Below are 19,365 nucleotides of genomic sequence, written 5' to 3'. Positions count from 1 at the left end.
TGTACTCTGTGGACCAGGAAGAGGAGTGACTTATCACCGGAGATGGAGAGTCAACACTGAGATGAGTTTGCACAAACAGACCTAACTAAAATAACCCTTATCCTCTATTAGTTCCCCCATGTATTTCCTAGTCACTTCCCCACAATTTATCTCTTAAAGTCCAAACCTCCTTTCCTTTATTAAAAAGATACATAAACTCCTAGTCTAATTACCTCTTTGAGTTTCACTTTTCTGTGAATATTCACGCATGTAAACATTAATAAAAATTGTGTCTTTTCTCCTGTTAACCTGTCATTTGTTAGTTTGATTAACAGGCCCCCATTCATTGAATATAAGAGGGTAGAGGAAAAGTCTGTCATCCCCAACAAGGGCCTTGTAGGCTGTGTTAAGGACTTTGGACTTCATACTAAGAGCACCGAGAACCAAGGTGTGACAATCAGATTATAAGGAAAGTACAATACTACAGGTGAGAGATGATACTGCTTTTGATTAGAGAAGTTTCAGTGGAGATGGAGAAGTGGGTGCATTCAAGATCTATTTAGGATATATATTTCAGAACAGGGTGACTGAGTATGGGAGATAAGAGTTCCAAGGTGTGATACTGATATAATATAGATGTGGTCTCTGTCATTGACTCCTGGCACAGAGCTCCTAAAACCCTTAGAAGGCAGCTATGCTCACCACTGTACCATCAACACACCTAAGATGCTTGGAATTTCCTAAGCAATAAGTGTGATGAGGTATCTTTTCTCATATTTGGTTTTTGTCCCTGGCTCCTGAAATAGCTCCAGAGTAATGAAGTTTAAAGTAGCATCTTGTGTCATTCCTAACAAGCCCCTTTCAACCACATCCCAGTTTATGTTAATGAGGTGACTTTTGGAAAGCCGCTAAGAATAGGGGTCTTGTTGCCAGGAAAACAAAAATACAGTTAGAGGGTTGGAATGTTCAGGTCCATCTCCCAAGCCCCCTCAGCCTCTAGGGAAGAGAGAGTAGGTAGAGATTGAGTTCCACCAATGGCTAATTATTTAATCAACCATGTCTATGTAATGACGTCTTCATAAAAATCCTAAATGAAGTCCAGAGGGCTTATTGTTGATAAACACATCGAAGAGCCTGCAAGGTGGCACTCCCCGAGCGGGCAGGGAAGTTCCACATCCCTCCCCGCTGGCTTGCCCATGCATCTCTTCCATTTGGCTGTTCCTGACTTGAATCCTTTATAAAAAACTGACATGTACATAAACTGTTTCCCTGAGTTCTGTGAGCAATTTTAGCAAATTACCAAACCTGAAGTGTCATGAGAACCTCCAATTTGTAGTCAAGTTAGACCAAAGTTGTGGGTAGCCTGGAGACCTGCTACTTACGATTGGCATAGGAAGTGGGGGGCAGTCTGTGGAACTGAGACTTTAACTTGTGGGATCTGTGCTAATTCTGGGTAGTGTTGGAATTAAGGTAAATTACACAACACCCAGTTGGTGTCCACAGGGAATTAAAGAATTGCTTGGTGGGAAAAGCCCACACACTTAGTGTCAGAAGTATTGTAAGAATAGAGAAACAGCTTTTCTTCTTTTAATTCTTCCCCCTGCACATCCAGAATACAGAAAGAGAAATAGTTTTTCCATTTACATGTGTTAGTAACTGGTAGAAAATGATTCCAACAAATTCCTAAGTAATTATTAGAATTTAAGTGTAATTAACTCAATGAATAGGTTTCTGGGATGACCAACTAGGTGGATGATAGTGCCTTTTACTCAGATGGGGAAAAGTGAAGATCACACTTGTGGTAGGAACGGGAAATCAAAAGTTTGACTTAGAACACATTCAAGAAAAGATGTCCACATTAGCTATATGACAGTGGAACTCACAGCAAGATTTGGGTAGAGATGTAAATTTGACAGCCTTTAGACAGTAGATAGCATTTCAAGTCATGGAAACAAATGAGGTTGCCCAGGACAACAGTGTGGAATGACAAGAAAAGATGGCCTAGGACTGAGTCCTAAAGACCTTCTACTTTTTAAAGTCAAGTGCATGAAGATGAGCCAAACAGAGAAGAAAAGAATAGACTAGGAAGGTGTTTAAAAAAATAAGCAGAGCATAATGACATGAAAGTCAGAGGGAGAGATGGTTTCAAGGAGAGAGGCAGATAGAGAGAGAGAGACAGAAAGCTATTGTTAATAAAGTTGATGAGAATAAAGGGAAAAAAATAGCTGAAAAGCATTTATTAAGACTTTAACATGAACTCTGGTGGAGTGGTTAGGATGGAAGATTGAAGAGAATGGACTAAGGACAGAGCGGTTAGAAATTATCTATAGGCCGGGCGTGGTGGCCCACGCCTGTAACCCCAGCACTTTGGGAGGCCGAGGTGGGCGGATCACGAGGTCAGGAGATCGAGACCATCCTGGCGAACACAGTGAAGCCCTGTCTCTACTAAAAATACAAAAAAATTAGCCGGGCGTGCTGGCGGGCACCTGTAGTCCCAGCTTCTAGGGAGGCTGAGGCAGGAGAATGGCGTGAACCCGGGAGGTGGTGGAGCTTGCAGTGAGCAGAGATCGCGCCACTGCACTCCAGCCTGGGCGACAGAGCCAGACTCGGTCTCAAAAAAAAAAAAAAAAAAAAAAAAAGAAATTATCTATAAAGGGGAGAACAGATAAGGCAGAATCTAGAACAGGAGAGGAGGTCTAGGAATATTTTTTAAGAAGAAACCACAGAGAAAGGTGACCTAATGGATGCTATGCTGAGAAACCAACCTTCCTATTCATTGAGTTAGTTATACTTAAATTCCAATAATTACTCAAGAATTTGTTGGGATTGTAGACTACCAGTTACTAACACTTGTTGAGCAAGCAGACATGAAGGCTATGCTTGGGAATAGTCAGGTGGAAGAAGGAAAGTGAGGAAAGAAACTCCTGTGAGAATGAAAAAGAGCTTCTGGTGCCCAGGAGAATCTTCACTGGCTATGCGTAGACTCACCCATAGCGGTCTGACCCAGGAAAAGCTTTGGGAACCTGGGAAGACACACCTCTAAGGGGAGCATGCTGCATTGGCTCCTGCTTTATGTAATGTTTCTTAGTCTATTCAGGCTGATATAACAAAATACCATGAACTGGGTAGCTTACAATGAACATTTATTCCTCACAGTTCTGGACGTTGGGAAGTCTAATATCAAGATGCTGGCAGATTTGGTTTTGGGTAAAGGCTTGCTTCCTCATAGAAAGTCATCTGCTCACTGTAACCTTAGCCAGTAGAAGGGGCGAGGGTTTTCTTTGGGTCTTTTTTATAAGGGCACTAATCCCTTAACAGCCTAATTACTAATGCCTTAATGACTTAATCTTTTCCCAAAGGTCCCACCTCCTAATACTATCATCTTGGGGGTTAGCATTTCAACATACGAATTTTGGGGGGACATAAACATTCAGTCCTTTGAAGTTTACATAGGTTCCTTCATCAACACAAAAACCTAACCCCCAAAACTGTATCTGTAGGGTTCTTTGCATCAAACACATCATCAACCAATTTTGCGACAGCCACACACCAGAGGTTTCAAAGATGAAACAAAGAATCCAGTAGAGTGAGTGGGAATGGCTCAAAAATAGGAGAGAATGGGCATAACAAATGGAATGAAATCCCAAAGAAAGCAGAAAGGACTGGATTCAGAAGTCACAAAGAAGCACTGGCTTTCTAACATAATGGGGGAAAGGATGGATATGGGTAAAAACAAGTTTGTGGATATGGTGGTAGGAAGTTGGAGGAAAACCCGACATTATTTTCTTTGCGAATCATGACATAAGATCTTCTACTAAGAGCAAAGAAAGCAGCAGGTGGGCTAAAGGTTAGAAGAGAGTGAAAGAAAGTATAAACTTTTTCACGGTGAGTCAGCTGACAACACAAATGAAGTAAGATGGCTAGGGAGGCAGAGTTAGTGATCATGAACAGCAGTGCTTGGTTTTGTGTGTTTCAGGTCAGGGACCTACCAAACCTTTCCTAATTCCTTCAGGTGCATTAAATTCTTTATTTGAGCCTCTAAAACATTTTGTTCACACCTTCAATCCTGCTTTCTCCTAGAATCTTGCTTTATATTGTTTCATTTACCTACCTAAATATAAAATCTCAGTGTAAACAATGACGGCTTATTCATTCTTGTATCCCTGAAAGCACAAAGCATGGTTCTTTGTGTGAAGTACTAGATTTTTTTGCATTATTAAATATATCACATAAAATGGCTCATTAAAAAATGTGGTTTCAAGATTGACTTCATACATTATATAATCAAGAAAGATGAAAGACGCAGAAATTAAAAGACAATTTTAAACCACAGTCAACCAAATTTATTTCTGCTAAAATAAGTATCCTATCATGAAGGGCAGACATTTTTATCATCCTACTGCCTCAGAAACTAAAGGCAGAGCAGTGGCTCACGCCTGCAATCCAAGCACTTTGGGAGGCCGAGGCAGGTGGATCACCTGAGGTGAAGAGTTCAAGGCCAGCTTGGCAAACATGGCAAAATCCTGTCTCTACTAAAAAAAAAAAAAAAAAAAAAAAAGGAAAAAAAAGAAAAAATTAGCCAGGCATGGTGGTGGGTGCCTGTAATCCCAGCTACTCAGGAGACTGAGGCATGAGAATTGCTTTAACCTGGGAGCGGAGGTTGCAGTGAGCCAAGATCGTGCCACTGCACTCCAGCCTGGGCAACAGAGTGAGACTCCATCTCAAAAAAAAAAAAAAGAAAGTGACCCAGAACCAAATCCCACAGCACAGAATATGAAAATTAATACTGAATAAACATCATCACCATTTAAAATTAATATTCTCATTTGGTGGTTTAGTTTGGCATAGAATCAGATAGCTTTCTATCCTTTGAAAAGACATACAAACCGTTCTTTCTTTTTTTTCGGATAAGAGTCTCGCTCTGTCCCCCAGGCTGGGGGTGCAGTGGCACGATCTCAGCTCACTGCAAGCTCTGCCTCCCGGGTTCACACCATTCTCCTGCATCAGCCTCCCAAGTAGCTGGGACTACAGGTGCCCGCCACCATGCCTGGCTAATTTTTAGTAGAGACAGGGTTTCACCATGTTAGCCAGGATGATCTCGATTTCCTGACCTTGTGATCCGCCCACCTCGGCCTCCCAAAGTGCTGGGATTATAGGCGTGAGCCACTGTGCCCAGCCCAGAACTTTCTTTCTAGACATCTACTGCCATTATCAGAGTCCTACAGTTTAATATAATGATTTATTGTAATCATTGTTTATAGAAATCACATTTTTTATAGATTAAAAAACTTAAAAATAAAAAAGTACTAAGTTAAAAAAAATCCACTAGATTACTAAAAATGCAGGCCACATTCATCTTCCTACAATTCTTCACCCACAAAATAAAATCCAATTTAGGAGGTTCCATTAACTCTTTTAATATATTTCTAAATCTTAAATCTGTATTTCAAAATGAACATGGTACTTCATATGGGCCCACTTTTGATAATTCTTTCAACTCAATGTTTTAGCCAAAACTGCAAACATTTGAAATTTAATTTTGAATAAAAATTATAGCTTATGCACCAAGACATTAGAAAGTGCCCTCTGACATTTTATCAGGTACTTTCCCCATTACACCCAACCAAACACAGAAAGGAAATATATATTTTTGAAATGTCGATTACTGCCATGATATCAAAAGCTGACATTTATTACAAATTTCTGAAATCCTTTATAAGCAAATATTTGATTAAACAAAAATAAAAAATGTTACTAGGAGATATAATTTCCACCTGGTTGTTGAGTACATTAGTATCAGAGAAATTCATATAACTATATTTAAACAGAACTTCAGTTTAGGTTCTTTTCAGACCACAATTACATAACTTGTTCAAAATCCCACTAGTTTCTTTTTAACAGTCTTGGTAAGAGATGAAACTGATATACTTCAGAGGCCATTTCCGTAGGAGCACTGCTTTTAAAAATCATGCAAAAAAAAGCCAAATACAGATGTTATATTTTAACCCGGGCTGCAGCTATTTGTGTTGATCTGAAAGCTTACAAGTAAATCCACTGTTACAAATCAGCACTGAGGGAGCTATCAGCTATCAATGAGAACCCTTCTGTGGTTTCCTTTGGTCACGTGGCATCATTATGATTCCCTTCTCCTTGCTGTAAGTGGGTAAAGGTCAAGAAATGCCTAGGCAAATACGAAGAGAAGTGATTTTGGCATAGAATCTCATTTTTTACTACCAGCTCCTAATGTTTTTCTCACAATACGTGCACCTATTAGCAGGAGATAGGATTTCTATTTACAGATCCACATAAAGCTTCAAGGAAATAACCAGTGTTAGTACCTCCTCACCTGAAAAAGGCTTAAGTAAACACTAATTAAAACATTTAGGATCTTAGTTGCATCAATACTTCTCTACTTGAAAGGTCGTTTAAATGAAAAGGTTTTCTTTTTACTGTTTGATTTACCTAGGACTCTAAGAAACCAAGAAGTCATAGCTTTCCCTTAAATTACACATATACATATGTTGTAAGAATATAGGCCAGGCGCAGTGGCTCATGCCTGTAATCCCAGCACTTTGGGAGGCCGAGGCAGGCACTTCATGAGGTCAGGAGATCGAGACCATGGTGAAACCCCGTCTCTACTAAAAATACAAAAAATTAGCCCAGCGTGGTGGCAGGTGCCTGTAGTCCCAGCTACTTGGGAGGCTGAGGCAGGAGAATGGCATGAACCCGGAAGGCAGAGCTTGCAGTGAGCCGAGATTACGCCACTGCACTCCAGACTGGGCAACAGAGCAAGACTTCATCTCAAAAAAAAAAAAAAAAAAGGAATATAGAAAATTAAATAAATAAAATAATTAAATATTGAGTTAAATGCATGACTACATATATTAAATTTGGAAATTGAAAGCATTAATAGAACAGAGAAACCAGCTAAAACAAATTGTAGCTTTTAAAATAAACAATAAAGCCTGTTATTTATTATCTGAAAGCCAGTAAATACATTTACTTCTTTGGTACCCATCAAAATAGTTGCATTTGCAGAGGATGTATAGGGCAGTGAAACTACTCTATATTATAATGATGGATACATATCATCACACATTTATCAAAACCTATAGAATGTATAACACCAAGAGGGAACCCTAATGTAAACCATGAACTTTGGATGATAATGATATTTGAGAGTAGGTTCACCGATTCTAACAATGTACCATTGTGGTGCAGGATATTGATAGCGTGGGAGGCTGTTGAGGGCTTTGTTGGGGGAGAAAGGAAACTCTATCTTCCTCTCAATTTTTCTGTTAACCTACAACTGCTCTAAAAAAAAGTCTATTTTTAAAAACAATTTTTAAAATTTGTATTTGTCTCAGATTCAAAATAGTATCACACAGGTGATTTATCTTAAAAGTCCATGTCGGCCGGGCGCGGTGGCTCAAGCCTGTAATCCCAGCACTTTGGGAGGCCGAGACGGGCGGATCACGAGGTCAGGAGATCGAGACCATCCTGGCTAACACGGTGAAACCCCGCCTCTACTAAAAATACAAGAAAATTAGCCGGGCGAGGTGGCGGGCGCCTGTAGTCCCAGCTACTCGGGAAGCTGAGGCAGGAGAATGGCGTGAACCCGGGAGGCGGAGCTTGCAGTGAGCCGAGATCGCGCCACTGCACTCCAGCCTGGGGCACAGAGCAAGACTCCGTCTCAAAAAAAAAAAAAAAAAAAAAAAAAAAGTCCATGTCAGTATTGACCTATACGTCATTTTTTACAAATCTAAAACAAAAGTATTTCAAAATGTTCAGTGGCAGAGAGTACTGGTACCACAAAATCAGGGCAGTAGAAGCAAAGGGGATATAACATGGATATTTTGTAGCTTGAGGAGATGGCACCTAGGGAAAGGAGAATTAAATGTTTATTTGGGAAAATGTTAATGATATACATAGAACATAGGAGCTGGAATAAACAAGGCATGCTTACGCTATAGCAAGGCATACTCCTGGCCTAAAATATCACCATTTATCTCTGCATGTGTGTGACAAAGTAAGAATGTGGCGGGGGGGAAGGGAAGACTGAGAACACAGAGCACTTGGTCTACTTATTAGCAAAAATAAAGTGAGATTTTCTAAAATCAGGTATAATGTCATCTGCCCCTTCAAAAAGCTGTTCTTTTTGGCCACACTTCTTATGGTCAATTAAACTGAAATTATTTCCAAATACTGAGTTCTAATTAAAGTACTGGAAAGAAAACTACAATAGAAAATACTTATTTGTTACACAGTATAATCAGGTATGGTTATAAATAAAAAAAAAACATGGGAAAATACTCAAACATTGTAAATTACAGAATAATCTAAATTTTAAAAACTAAAAACAAAGAACTGATTATCATAAAATACTGAATTTGCTATTTAAGCTCATTTAATTCTGTGAATTAGGATGGACCATATGGATGATACTCTCACTTTTACTCCAAATAAAACAAATAGTAAAATATTTGAGGGAAGAAAACAGTAAAGTATGTATATTCTGGGTTTCCAATTAAACTTCAACCTTCTGGTGTTTTCAATTATTCCTGCCAAAATGTAGTTTTCTATTTCTGAAGTTTCTTGGAGATAAGTAGCTTACAAAGTGGTAATGTGATGTCTTATGGGTAAAAAATTATAAAACACAGGGCATAAACTTTCCCCCAATATAGAAAATAGTTGAAATGGTTCAATTCATTTTTACCAGGAGAAAATATATAGCAAGAGGTAAACAGTGGAGCCAAGACCCAATCAATAATGTCTAGCACTGAAGTAATGTTAAAGTCTTCTAAATATTAATAGTACTAAGAGACTTGCTATACCAGGTTTTGAATATCTAAGTAAAGCTTAAAATACAAAAGCAAAAACATAATATAGAAAGAAGTATCAGCGGTTGATATTCTCATAGACTTTATAATTTATTTAGTCATCTTAATACTATCCTTTGATTTTACTATCTGTGTCATGTTGCACAGTTTTAAAACATTTCCTTTACTTTGGATATCTGATAAAATTCATTATATTTTCTTATCAAATTTTCTATCAGATACAATATATACTGTAATTATAGCCCCCATAAATTGACAAATTTATTGATTTGTCTCTTCTCATTGGTAGCAAATTGAAATCATAAGTCTTCTAAAAGAATGTCAAATTCTTCACCAAATTAATGTGTGAAGTCTTCAAGATGGATTTAATTTGTGCCACTTGATAACAACCTTTTCTGGATTTATTACTGTCTCTTTCCACTGGTTCACTGCTTCAATGTTATTACTGTCTTCACTTATCCAAATCTGTAAAGGAAAGTAAGTACAATCATTTAACTTGACACAGTAATAATAACTAAGTTCAGACAGTTAGTTACTCTTACTGATGGAAGAAATTTGGAAGTTTGGTTCATATATTTGAAATTAAACATCTTTCTTTTTTTCAAAAGTCAGTTTGATTTCTCTATTTGACATTTAAATGCTAAAACATTTAACCTGTTTAGTCATTCTGAAGACTAGTTTATAAGGTTCAATTCAATTAAAAAATTCAAGGTGAGGCAGTCAGGCGCAGTGGCTCACGCCTGTAATCCCAGCACTTTGGGAGGCCGAGGCGGGCAGACCACGAGGTCAGGAGATTGAGACCATCCTGGCTAACACAGTGAAACCCTGTCTCTACTAAAAATGCAAAAAATTAGCCAGGCGTGGTGGCGGGTGCCGGTAGTCCCAGCTACTTGGGAGTCTGAGGCAGGAGAATGCTGTGAACCCGGGAGGCGGAGCTTGCAGTGAGCCGAGATCGTGCCACTCCAGCTTGCGCAACAGAGCGAGACTCCATTTCAAAAAAAAAAAAAAAATTTCAAGGTGAAATATTACAAAATCATTTCCCCTAGAACAGTTATTAGTATCCTTTCCTATTCAAGAAATCTAGGAGCTCAACTTAAAACTGATGCCGACCACTCAAAAACATTCTTGTAAAGATCAATTAAAGTGAGGCTAATCATGATTCAAGTTAGATTGGTAAGGAATGTGCATTTTAAAGGACCTTTTACATGAAATAAACCATAATCTCAATTAAAATCTAATAAATAGTCATTCTTGATCAATAGTAATTTCATAGTACCCATCACTTATGTAACTTAAATACTACATGTGAACACATACATAGTATTATGCAAATTATACAAAAGACATCACAATAATTATATTATTATGAACCTTTATGAAGACAAGGAATAAAAAAACTTGAATTCTCACCTTACCTCTAGCACTAACAAATGCTTTTACCTTGGAGTTAACTTCTCTGAGATTCAGTTTCTAAGAGATTAGAGCAAGTCATTGGTTTAAATCTTTTTCCTTTTCTTTCTTGGTCTAAAGAACCTTCCTTTCAAATGAAATCTTACAAATAACCCCAGAATGTAAAACAGACGTTAGAGTACTTTGGTTGATACAGGGGTGGAAGACCTTGAGTTCACCTTTGGCTGCACCAGATAAGCCATAGGGAGCAGATGACCAGCAAGAACCTTTCCAGAATTATTATTCTAACTAAAATCTTAGCCAAGAGAATGGAATCACCACAAATGTTATCATGAAAATCATTTCAAGTAAATTTCCTATTCCATTCATACCATTAAGTTGAGGCTTGATGATATACGAAAACTTTAACTGAATTGACTTCATAGGCTTAATGGCTTTCAAAAGTGTGCTGGTTATATGAATTATTGAATTCAAGTTATTTTCCAAAGAGTAAATTATAAACAAAACAACATTTTTATTAATATTTTATGTAAAAGTATATATTAAAAAGTAAATCAAGGAGCTGATATCAATCTTTGAAAAGTCATATATAATTTGAGGATTTCATGCAGACTGTCAATAATATCTTATCAAGTTGAAGATTTTAAACCAATAATATAGATTGTGGAATTTAAATGTGGTTCAAACAATTGTAATTAAGGTGAAAGATAATGGATAGCTACCACTAGTCTATTCAGAGTAAGGAAAGGAAACAAGTTCCTAGAAGACTTGCAAGTTAGCAAGTGTTATGTTGTTTTACACAAATTGTACCAAGACTTTAAAATAATTCAGACAGTAGTATTAACTAAATAATATCACAACCACTGTTAAAATGGACATGTTCTAGGAATTCAAAACTAACATAACTCAGGTAAGAGCATATAAAAAGTGCCCATGTTAAACATTAAATCAAAGATTAAACAAAATAAAGTAAATTTGATACTCAAAGTCTTAAGAAATTGATTTAAATACTTAATGTTCCCTCCTTCCACAAGGAACAAATCAGTAGTACTGAAAAACTGATAATGCTCATCGTTTTTAAAGTAAAAAAGCTCAGAAAAAAACATATTTAAAGATAAACCTGATTGCTCAGAAATTCCAACTATTTATATTAAAGCAAAAAGTCTGACAAGTTTTGATTTTTGTAGCAACAATGAATTTTGATTTATGATGCTAAAGAACTGTACTCTATTCGACTTTAATATTTCCTGTATTCTCTTTGTTAAGTGACTGTTTGAATGCATAGAAAAATACAAGGAAGGATAAAAAGTCCTACTAACCTGGCCCACAAAGTGTTTTCTTCTTACAGAGCTTCGACTATAAAGCTTAATGAGAAAAACAATGTCTCTTTCACTCTGTATAAGTGGAAAAATCATAGTCTCTCCCCACTTGACTCTTCCATTGGAGGCCTTCAGTAAGCGTGTCTTTTTCTTGTAAATCAACTCTCCCGAGCTAAACATTCCCACCTTCACAAAAAAACCTTAAAAATTAGAAATACTGGTTTATAAAATGTTTTTCAGAATACCATATAAAGGTGTGTATATACACATCCAAGTTGGAATTTATATATATAACATTTATTGTAAAAATACAGGTAAGTCACTTTTAAATGTTCGATGAGCTACAACCATAACAGAAAACAGCTCTAGTCAACTTTATAACTTTGGCCATACTTTACTACTATAACTTTAAATGAACTTAATCTTTCTGTGGCTGAATACCATTAAAGACTGGAAATGGAGGCATAAACAACAATTACAGTAAGAGTGCACACTGAAAAGGATCACACTAAAGAGAGGTGCCAATTTTTTAGACAGCTGGAGGTATTTATTTCACAATTTTATATAAGTAAAATATAAAATACTCCAGGAGTTAAGTATATGCCCACTAGATAAAATCTATACATTAAATAAATTTGAGATGTAGAGCTTCCAGTAATGGCAGAAAAGTTTGTATAAACTAACCTTCCCATAAATAACAATTATAAACTTTGGAAAAAAATTTAAAAACACTAAAAGCAGAAAGAAATCGGAGGGAAGTCAACTGGTAAGAGATGGGAACTTCCCTGGGTCAAATTCAGCTTGATACAGCTTTTCACCTAAGCATACTCCCCCATCTGACCGACACAGCGCCTACAGCTCAAGCAGAAAGTACAGTCTGACTAACTGGAGGTGACAGAGCTGGGCTGCCAGGGAAGCAAGAAAGTGAGAACCCCCAGAAAGGAGGGAGCCACAAAGTGAGGGCTGAGAACTGACCATCAGATTGATAGAATGAAGAGCTGTGGTCATCCTGATGAGGATGTTTTAAGGGAAGCCCGTTATAAACCGCAGCTGTTGTCCTTGTTTCCTAGAATTAATTATATATAGTCCTGATGATTTATTCCAAGTTAGGTTTTATTTGCTTATTTTTATTTTAGGATTTTCCATCTATCTACATAGGTGACATTAGTCTATAATTACTTTTTGTGTGTGCTGTCCATTCTGTTTTGGTATCAAGAATATGCTGACCTCACAAAATTACTCTTTCCATCTTCTTTTCATGCTTTGGAGCAGCTTATATACAATAAAAATTACATGTTCCTTGAAAATTTGGTAGAATCTTCCAGTACAATTACCTTGGCCTAGTGCTTTTATTAGAGGCAGTTCTTTACCTTTTCATGGTTATTCTTTTATTTAGATTTTCTTCCTCTTTTTAAGATTCTACTTTCAACCACTGAATTTCTCAGAAAGTCATTTATTTTACATAGATACCCAAAAAATTGGTATAGTTATATATGGTATTGCTTTATATATGATAGAATCTCTTCTGAATTTGAAATTATATCCTCTTCATTGCTCAGAACATCATTCATGTTTTCTCTATTTTTTTCACTTGATCTCACCTGCTATAGATTTGTCTATTTTAATGATTCTTTCAAAGAAACAGCTTTTAGTTTTATTGATTATGCCTTTTGTGGTTGTCTCCATATCTGTCACCTTCAACTTTAGCTTTAGTACCTTACTTCTAATTTCTTTGTGTTTGTTGTTTTTCTAGCTTCTTGAATTGAATGCTCCGTTTCATTTATTTTCAGTCTTTCTAGTTACAGTGAACATGCATTGCTTTTGCCTGCCTCCAGATAGTTCCCTTCTTTTAGTAGGGAAAAGGGGCACTCCTACCCCAACTCAAATCTTTAGGACTAGACAACCAAAGTATCACAACTCCTGGTTGTACACAAAACACAGGGAGGGAAAAGTGTTTCTAGGTTTGTTTTTGATTTATATATTTTTTTACAATTAAGTTTCTAGTTAGCAGGGCATTCCACAAAGGGCACAGACCTAGAGAGAGGATAAATCATTTCAGGGGGTAAAATATAACTGAGAATCCTCTAGACATTCAACCTGTATGAACTGATGAGCTAAATAAAAAACAGTATCAAAGGCAAAGAGGTCATAACTGGATAACATTCAAGAGACCACTGTATTAAGGTAGACACAATGGCTAAAATTTGAAATCCTATAATTTTAAAGTAAATAAGTTAAATAATAAAAGTTACTAAGATTTTAATCTCCATTGTAAGAAACGTAGAAAAAATACTTTCTATTACTAATACTTTCTGAAGATTCTACTTTGAACCATTGATATACTTACTCAAAGTCAAAGGTGTTGAGGAGCTTGGAAGGTATTGTGCCTCAAGAATTTGTAACTGAATTCTGCTATTTACTGCTTGAAAACAAGTCCCCAATTCAAGTTCTGCATGGCAAACCTGCATATCAAAAAAGTGTCATTTGGTAGTTAAGAATAAAGTTTTTGGGATAATTAAAAAATTCAAAGGAAAAAGTTAAGGTTAGAAATTTTGAAAGTATTCCTTTCCAATGATATTCAAAACTATAAGCTACAAGAGAAAGTTAAGAAGATAAATATCATGAATTCTTTAAAGTACTCATTTGCATGGATTCTGAAAATACAGGTTCTATCTACGTACTGAAACTTCAAAATCAGTGACACCTAGAGCCAATTCAAATTAAAAGTAAATTAAATTCATAAGCAGTATCACTGGAGAAAATGCCAGTGAAATTAACACAAAAGGAATACACTTTCAAAAGAACTAAATGTAACCAAATTATTTTTAGAGAACACATGAAATATGATTAAAAAGTTACATATGAAAATCATCATTTTTTTCTAATTGTGGAGATCAGGGTAGGTGCTACCAAAATCAGAAGACAGCAATAAACAGATCTGAGGATTAAGAGTTGAATTACTATGCTGAATGGAAGCAAGCTAAAGAAAGCTGGCAAGAAGGAAGCTAGTCAACGTGATGAGGCAGTAAATAATAAGGAAAAGGTCAAAGAAAACCTGAGGCAAACAGTAAAATGAAGGAGACTTAAAGAAGAGGAAAAATTAAAACGTGTTCTTCAGCACTGCTGACCAACAGCAGAAGAAAGTTGGTAATTTGTCTGTGAAATACAACACAAGTCAGACTACTTAGGTGGATTCCAAGGTCCTTGGACTGAAAAATAAAAAGGAGAACAGTAGTCCAAACACAAAAACACTATTGTTTACATGTTGAAAAGAGTAAGAATAGGAATAAAGTAGGAACATAATGTTTACAGATCATACTAGGGCTCAGCATAGACAGACACAAAAGCCTTTGCTAGTACTGATTCCAATAAAGTTACAGAACAACTGAATGACACTTGATGAGGACATTTATATTTGACATTGCTCGGTATTCCCCAATAACTGGCTCATGGCTCACTGGAAAAAAAAAAAAAAACACCTTTCCATATACATAACATTGACAGAGGCTTGGTGTTTTCTTAAAATATGATTCTGTATTTTAAACTAGTCATGCCATAAGAAATGAAGAGATAGAAAATGAAAAGTGAATTGCTTAACAAGTACAAACTCAACTGTTGGAATTTAATTCCCCCTTGAAAAGGTCTAAATTGATGATAAAACTTGTTATTTGGCAACAAATGATGACTTCTAATAAGTAAGTTAATTTATTGCTTTTGATTGTAATCAGAATGAGAACGAACTAACAACTTTTCACATGAACTAATTTGATAGCCATAAAACAAAACAAAACAAAACAAAAAAACCTTTGCTGATACAAAAAAATTGCTGCCCTTGGCATTTAAAAAATATATTTTAAAAGATAGAGTCACACTGTTTATAAAACACAAGGGAAATCATGGTTAAATTTTTTTATTATTTTTTATTATGGTTTTGTACCCACAATGTAATAACACTTATGAAAACACATAAAGGTGGCAAAACTTCTCTTATTGTTACACAATTGTAGAGTTCACTCTCATAAAACAGAGCAGCATTTGGCAATAGGCTTACCATTTCCCACTTGCCAAGGTTATTTCACAGATTCAATTCATGTTCCAGGACATTAATTCAGATCATGAAAAACTATTCAAAGATTTAAACTATTGGCCAGGCGCAGTGGCTTACGCGTGTAATCCAAGCACTTTGGGAGGCCGAGGTGGGCGGATCACCTGAGGTCAGGAGTTTAAGGCCAGCCTGACCAACATGGAGAAATCTTGTCTCTACTAAAAATACAAAAATTAGCCAGGTGTGGTGACGCATGCCTGTAATCCCAGCTACTCGGGAGGCTGAGGCAGGAGAATTGCTTGAACCCGGGAGGCGGAGGTTGTGGTGAGCTGAGATCGCGCCATTGCACTCCAGCCTGGGTATCAAGAGCGAAACTCGGGCTCAAAAAAAAAAAACAAAAGAGCAGCATTTGGCAATAGGCTTACCATTTCCGGCTTGCCAAGGTTATTTCACAAATTCAATTCATGTTCCACTTATTTCAGATCATGAAAAACTATTCAAAGATTTAAACTATTTAAATCTCATAGTAACCAAAAAATTAAAATTCCAATCAATTAGCAGGTATGTATTGACTGCATTTAATAAGCACAAAACTGCTCCTGAATAATGCATCCTTTTATTCAGAAAAGAAAATATTGTTAGCCTTCCTGGAAGGGTTGAAATGAAATGTTGAGCATCATTATAGAACATCACGATCTGGTGATGTTTGAGAATATCTTCTTAGGGGGGCAATACATGGTAGAGTTAAAAGAGCTGGCTTTGGAATCAGACTGCCTCCATTCAAATCCTGACTCCCCAATACTGGCTGTATGACTTCAGGCAAGTGTTCCCCTGATCTCCACAAAAGGGATAAAGAGCACCGGGGTGGGCCGGGCGCGGTGGCTCAAGCCTGTGGTCCCAGCACTTTGGGAGGCCGAGGCGGGTGGATCACGAGGTCAGGAGATCGAGACTATCCTGGCTAACATGGTGAAACCCCGTCTCTACTAAAAATACAAAAAAAAAACTAGCCGGGCTTGGTGGCGGGCGCCTGTAGTCTCAGCTACTTGGGAGGCTGAGGCGGGAGAATGGCGTGAACCCGGGAGGCGGAGCTTGCAGTGAGCCGAGATCACGCCACTGCACTCCAGCCTGGGAGACACAGCGAGACTCCGTCTCAAAAAAAAAAAAAAAAAAAGAGCACCGGGGTGATAATTTTGGTGTGATCATTAGATCACATAGCATTGAGGCAGCCGTAAGATAAAATCTCTGTAAATGCCAGCTGTTTCTTCAGGAAAACGTATTTCCTTCCACATTATTCAACACCAAAATTTGAGATCTGAAGTAACTATTTACATTACTATTTGTCAAGGTCAAGAATTCTTTATTGAGTAAAAGCCTGAAAGTTGTGCTGCTCATGGTGAAACACTTGTCAGTGTGGATGGTTAAATCCGGCTCTTTTTTTTGAGACAGAGCCTCACTCTGTCGCCCAGGCTGGAGTGCAGTGGCGCGATCTCGGCTCACCGCAAGCTCCGCCTCCCAGGTTCACGCCATTCTCCTGCCTCAGCCTCCCAAGTAGCTAGGACTACAGGCGCTCGCCACCACGTCTGGCTAATTTTTTGTATTTTTAGTAGAGACGGGGTTTCACCATGTTAGCCAGGATGGTCTCCATCTCCTGACTTTGTGATCCGCCCGCCTCGGCCTCCCAAAGTGCCGGGATTACAGGTGTAAGCCACCATGCCTGGCCAAGTCTGGCTCTTTAAATGTCACAATTAGAATATTTATTTTCCTCTTCAACACATTAAAACAAAGCATACTATTATTGCTTTAGCCAATAATATGAAACAGTCACACTTACTAACATAAACTCACTGGTCCAGTATAGCCCAAACACTCTTCTTTCAGGGTATCAATCTATAACCCTAGCACTTGGCATTCAGAAAATACACAAATATTTATAAGATCTCTGATACATGAAATATAATTTAGTAGAAATTTAGCCATAATTATTCATTCATATTTTCCAATGCAGATAATAATGTCTCAATTCCCCAGAAAATCCCTGAGTTCTCTTCTTATATACTCTGTTTTTAACGTTTTAATATATGAATTATCTATTTAAATAGTGTATTTGTGCCTTCTGTAAACTATGGCTGCAGATTACTACCTACTAAGCTAGTGTCAAATATGCCAGTGACAAACTCCTGTCATAGTTACAGAACAGCACATTGGGGGTTGAGATAAAGAATAATAGGCAAGGCTGGGCGCAGTGGCTCACGCCTGCAATCCCAGCACTTTGGGAGGCCGAGGCAAGAGGATTGTTTGAACTCAGGAGTTTGAGACCAGAATGGGCAATATAGTGAGACTCCTCATCTCTACTAAAAATTTTAAAAATTATCTGGGCATCGTGGTATGCCTGTAGTCCTAGCTTCTCAGGAGGCTGAGGTTGGAGGATTGCTTGGGCTGGAAGATGGAGAAGGTAGTGAGCTGTGATTGTGCACTGCACTCCATGCTGGGCTACAGAGCTTTCTTTCTTCCTCAAAAAAAAGGAAGGGAAGGGAAGGGAAGGGAAAGGGAGGGCAAGGGACGAGGGGAGGGGAGGACAGGAGGGGAGGAGAAGGAAAAGGAAAGAAGGAAGGAAGGAAACATGTTTCTGCCCCATATCCCCCAAAATTCTGATTTTTTTTAGTTTATGTATGGGCATTTTTTTAAAGCTCCCAGATGATTCTAATGTGTACCCAGAGTTAAGAAGCACTTCCAGTCACCTTAAATATTTTTGGAAAAAGGTAAAATATAAATCCCATATAAATTTAAAACCACATATAGGTTTGACCTTATAAAAGCTTAAGACTGATTTTTATGAATATTTATCCTAACATTTGATCTATATAATTTAATTAGAAATTCCTAAATGATTTAAAAACAGTGTTCAGTTTGCTGAGAGAAGTAAAGAGCAGGTCCCAATCAGCACCATTAGGCAATAAAGCTTTTTACAAAAAAAAAAAAAAAAATCAGCTGTAAAATTTCTAATCAATTTATGAGCTGCTGTATAGCTTACTCATGGTTAAAACAACTTTTCTAATCTATTTCAGGGCAATCTCTGATTGAGTTTGGAATTTATGATTCTTTTTTGTTTTTCCTAAGTTATCAGCTACCTAAAAAATCTTTTTAAAAAAAGGTTATTCATACCTCAAAGTTATTTCCCCTGAAGTATAAAATATTAAGAAGAAATGTGCTAGGAGAAGGTAAACTTGAGGTTATTTTCCAACAGAGAAAGAAAACAGTTCTGTTAACATTTTATCAATAATTTCTAAAATATTATTTGGAAATAATATTATTGCTACTTGAGAGCCTTCTAGATCCTCTAATATTCTATTCAGGTTATCTTCTAACAAACAAAAACCCATCCACCAAATAATTCTAAAAGTATGAAATACTCTTAACATACTATTATCACTTACAGAAATTTTTGAAGGCGGTGTTATATCCAGAGAGTAATCCATTTCCTGTGTGCTAAGGGTTCTGAGTGATAGTGAGCATTTTCCAATGGTTTTCTTCCTGGGAGTCTGGGTTTGAATCTTAAATATAAGCCTTACGGTTTGTAGACTTTGAAGTTTAATAGCAAATACAAACGTTTCCATAAATTCAATAGCCTTTAAAAAAAAACAAGAAAACATAAAATATATAAATAAAAGGCTTATATGCCAGTACAAAATAATATTTTATATTCAGAAAAGGTATATTTAATTCTTTTTACAACAAAACATCTTTTTAATGTGAGCGAAAATAAGAATGGCAA

General features: G+C 37.0%; 1 protein-coding gene and 1 long non-coding RNA gene across 15 annotated transcripts in view; one reads left to right on the top strand and one right to left on the bottom strand.

The window, feature by feature from the left end:
• Positions 1-19,365, top strand: part of LOC105467548 (uncharacterized) — a 143,227-nt gene that overhangs the window by 38,173 nt on the left and 85,689 nt on the right. The gene's annotated exons all lie outside the window — the stretch shown is intronic.
• The window catches only part of LOC105467547 (tandem C2 domains, nuclear), a 128,725-nt gene that overhangs the window by 33,613 nt on the left and 75,747 nt on the right, over positions 1-19,365 (bottom strand). For 5 of the 7 annotated variants that reach the window (XR_011625625.1, XR_011625623.1, XR_003014901.2 and 2 more), the window contains exons 9-12: positions 19,028-19,219; positions 13,896-14,010; positions 11,549-11,748; positions 9,210-9,284 (exon numbers count right to left, since the gene is read on the bottom strand). Coding sequence is in view for 2 of the 7 variants with exons in the window: in XM_024788431.2 (XP_024644199.1) it covers positions 6,113-6,160; positions 9,210-9,284; positions 11,549-11,748; positions 13,896-14,010; positions 19,028-19,219 (630 nt within the window). In the remaining 5 variants the exon portion in view is untranslated. Of the gene's footprint in view, positions 1-5,878; positions 9,285-11,548; positions 11,749-13,895; positions 14,011-19,027; positions 19,220-19,365 lie in introns of those variants that run through there. The other 2 variants (XM_024788431.2, XM_011717214.2) reach the window with 2 other exon arrangements.

Source organism: Macaca nemestrina, chromosome 7 (genome assembly GCF_043159975.1).
Source record: "Macaca nemestrina isolate mMacNem1 chromosome 7, mMacNem.hap1, whole genome shotgun sequence".
Taxonomy (NCBI): domain Eukaryota; kingdom Metazoa; phylum Chordata; class Mammalia; order Primates; family Cercopithecidae; genus Macaca; species Macaca nemestrina.
The sequence above is the reverse complement of the archived record's forward strand: the minus strand, read 5'-3'. Positions and strand labels throughout refer to the sequence as shown.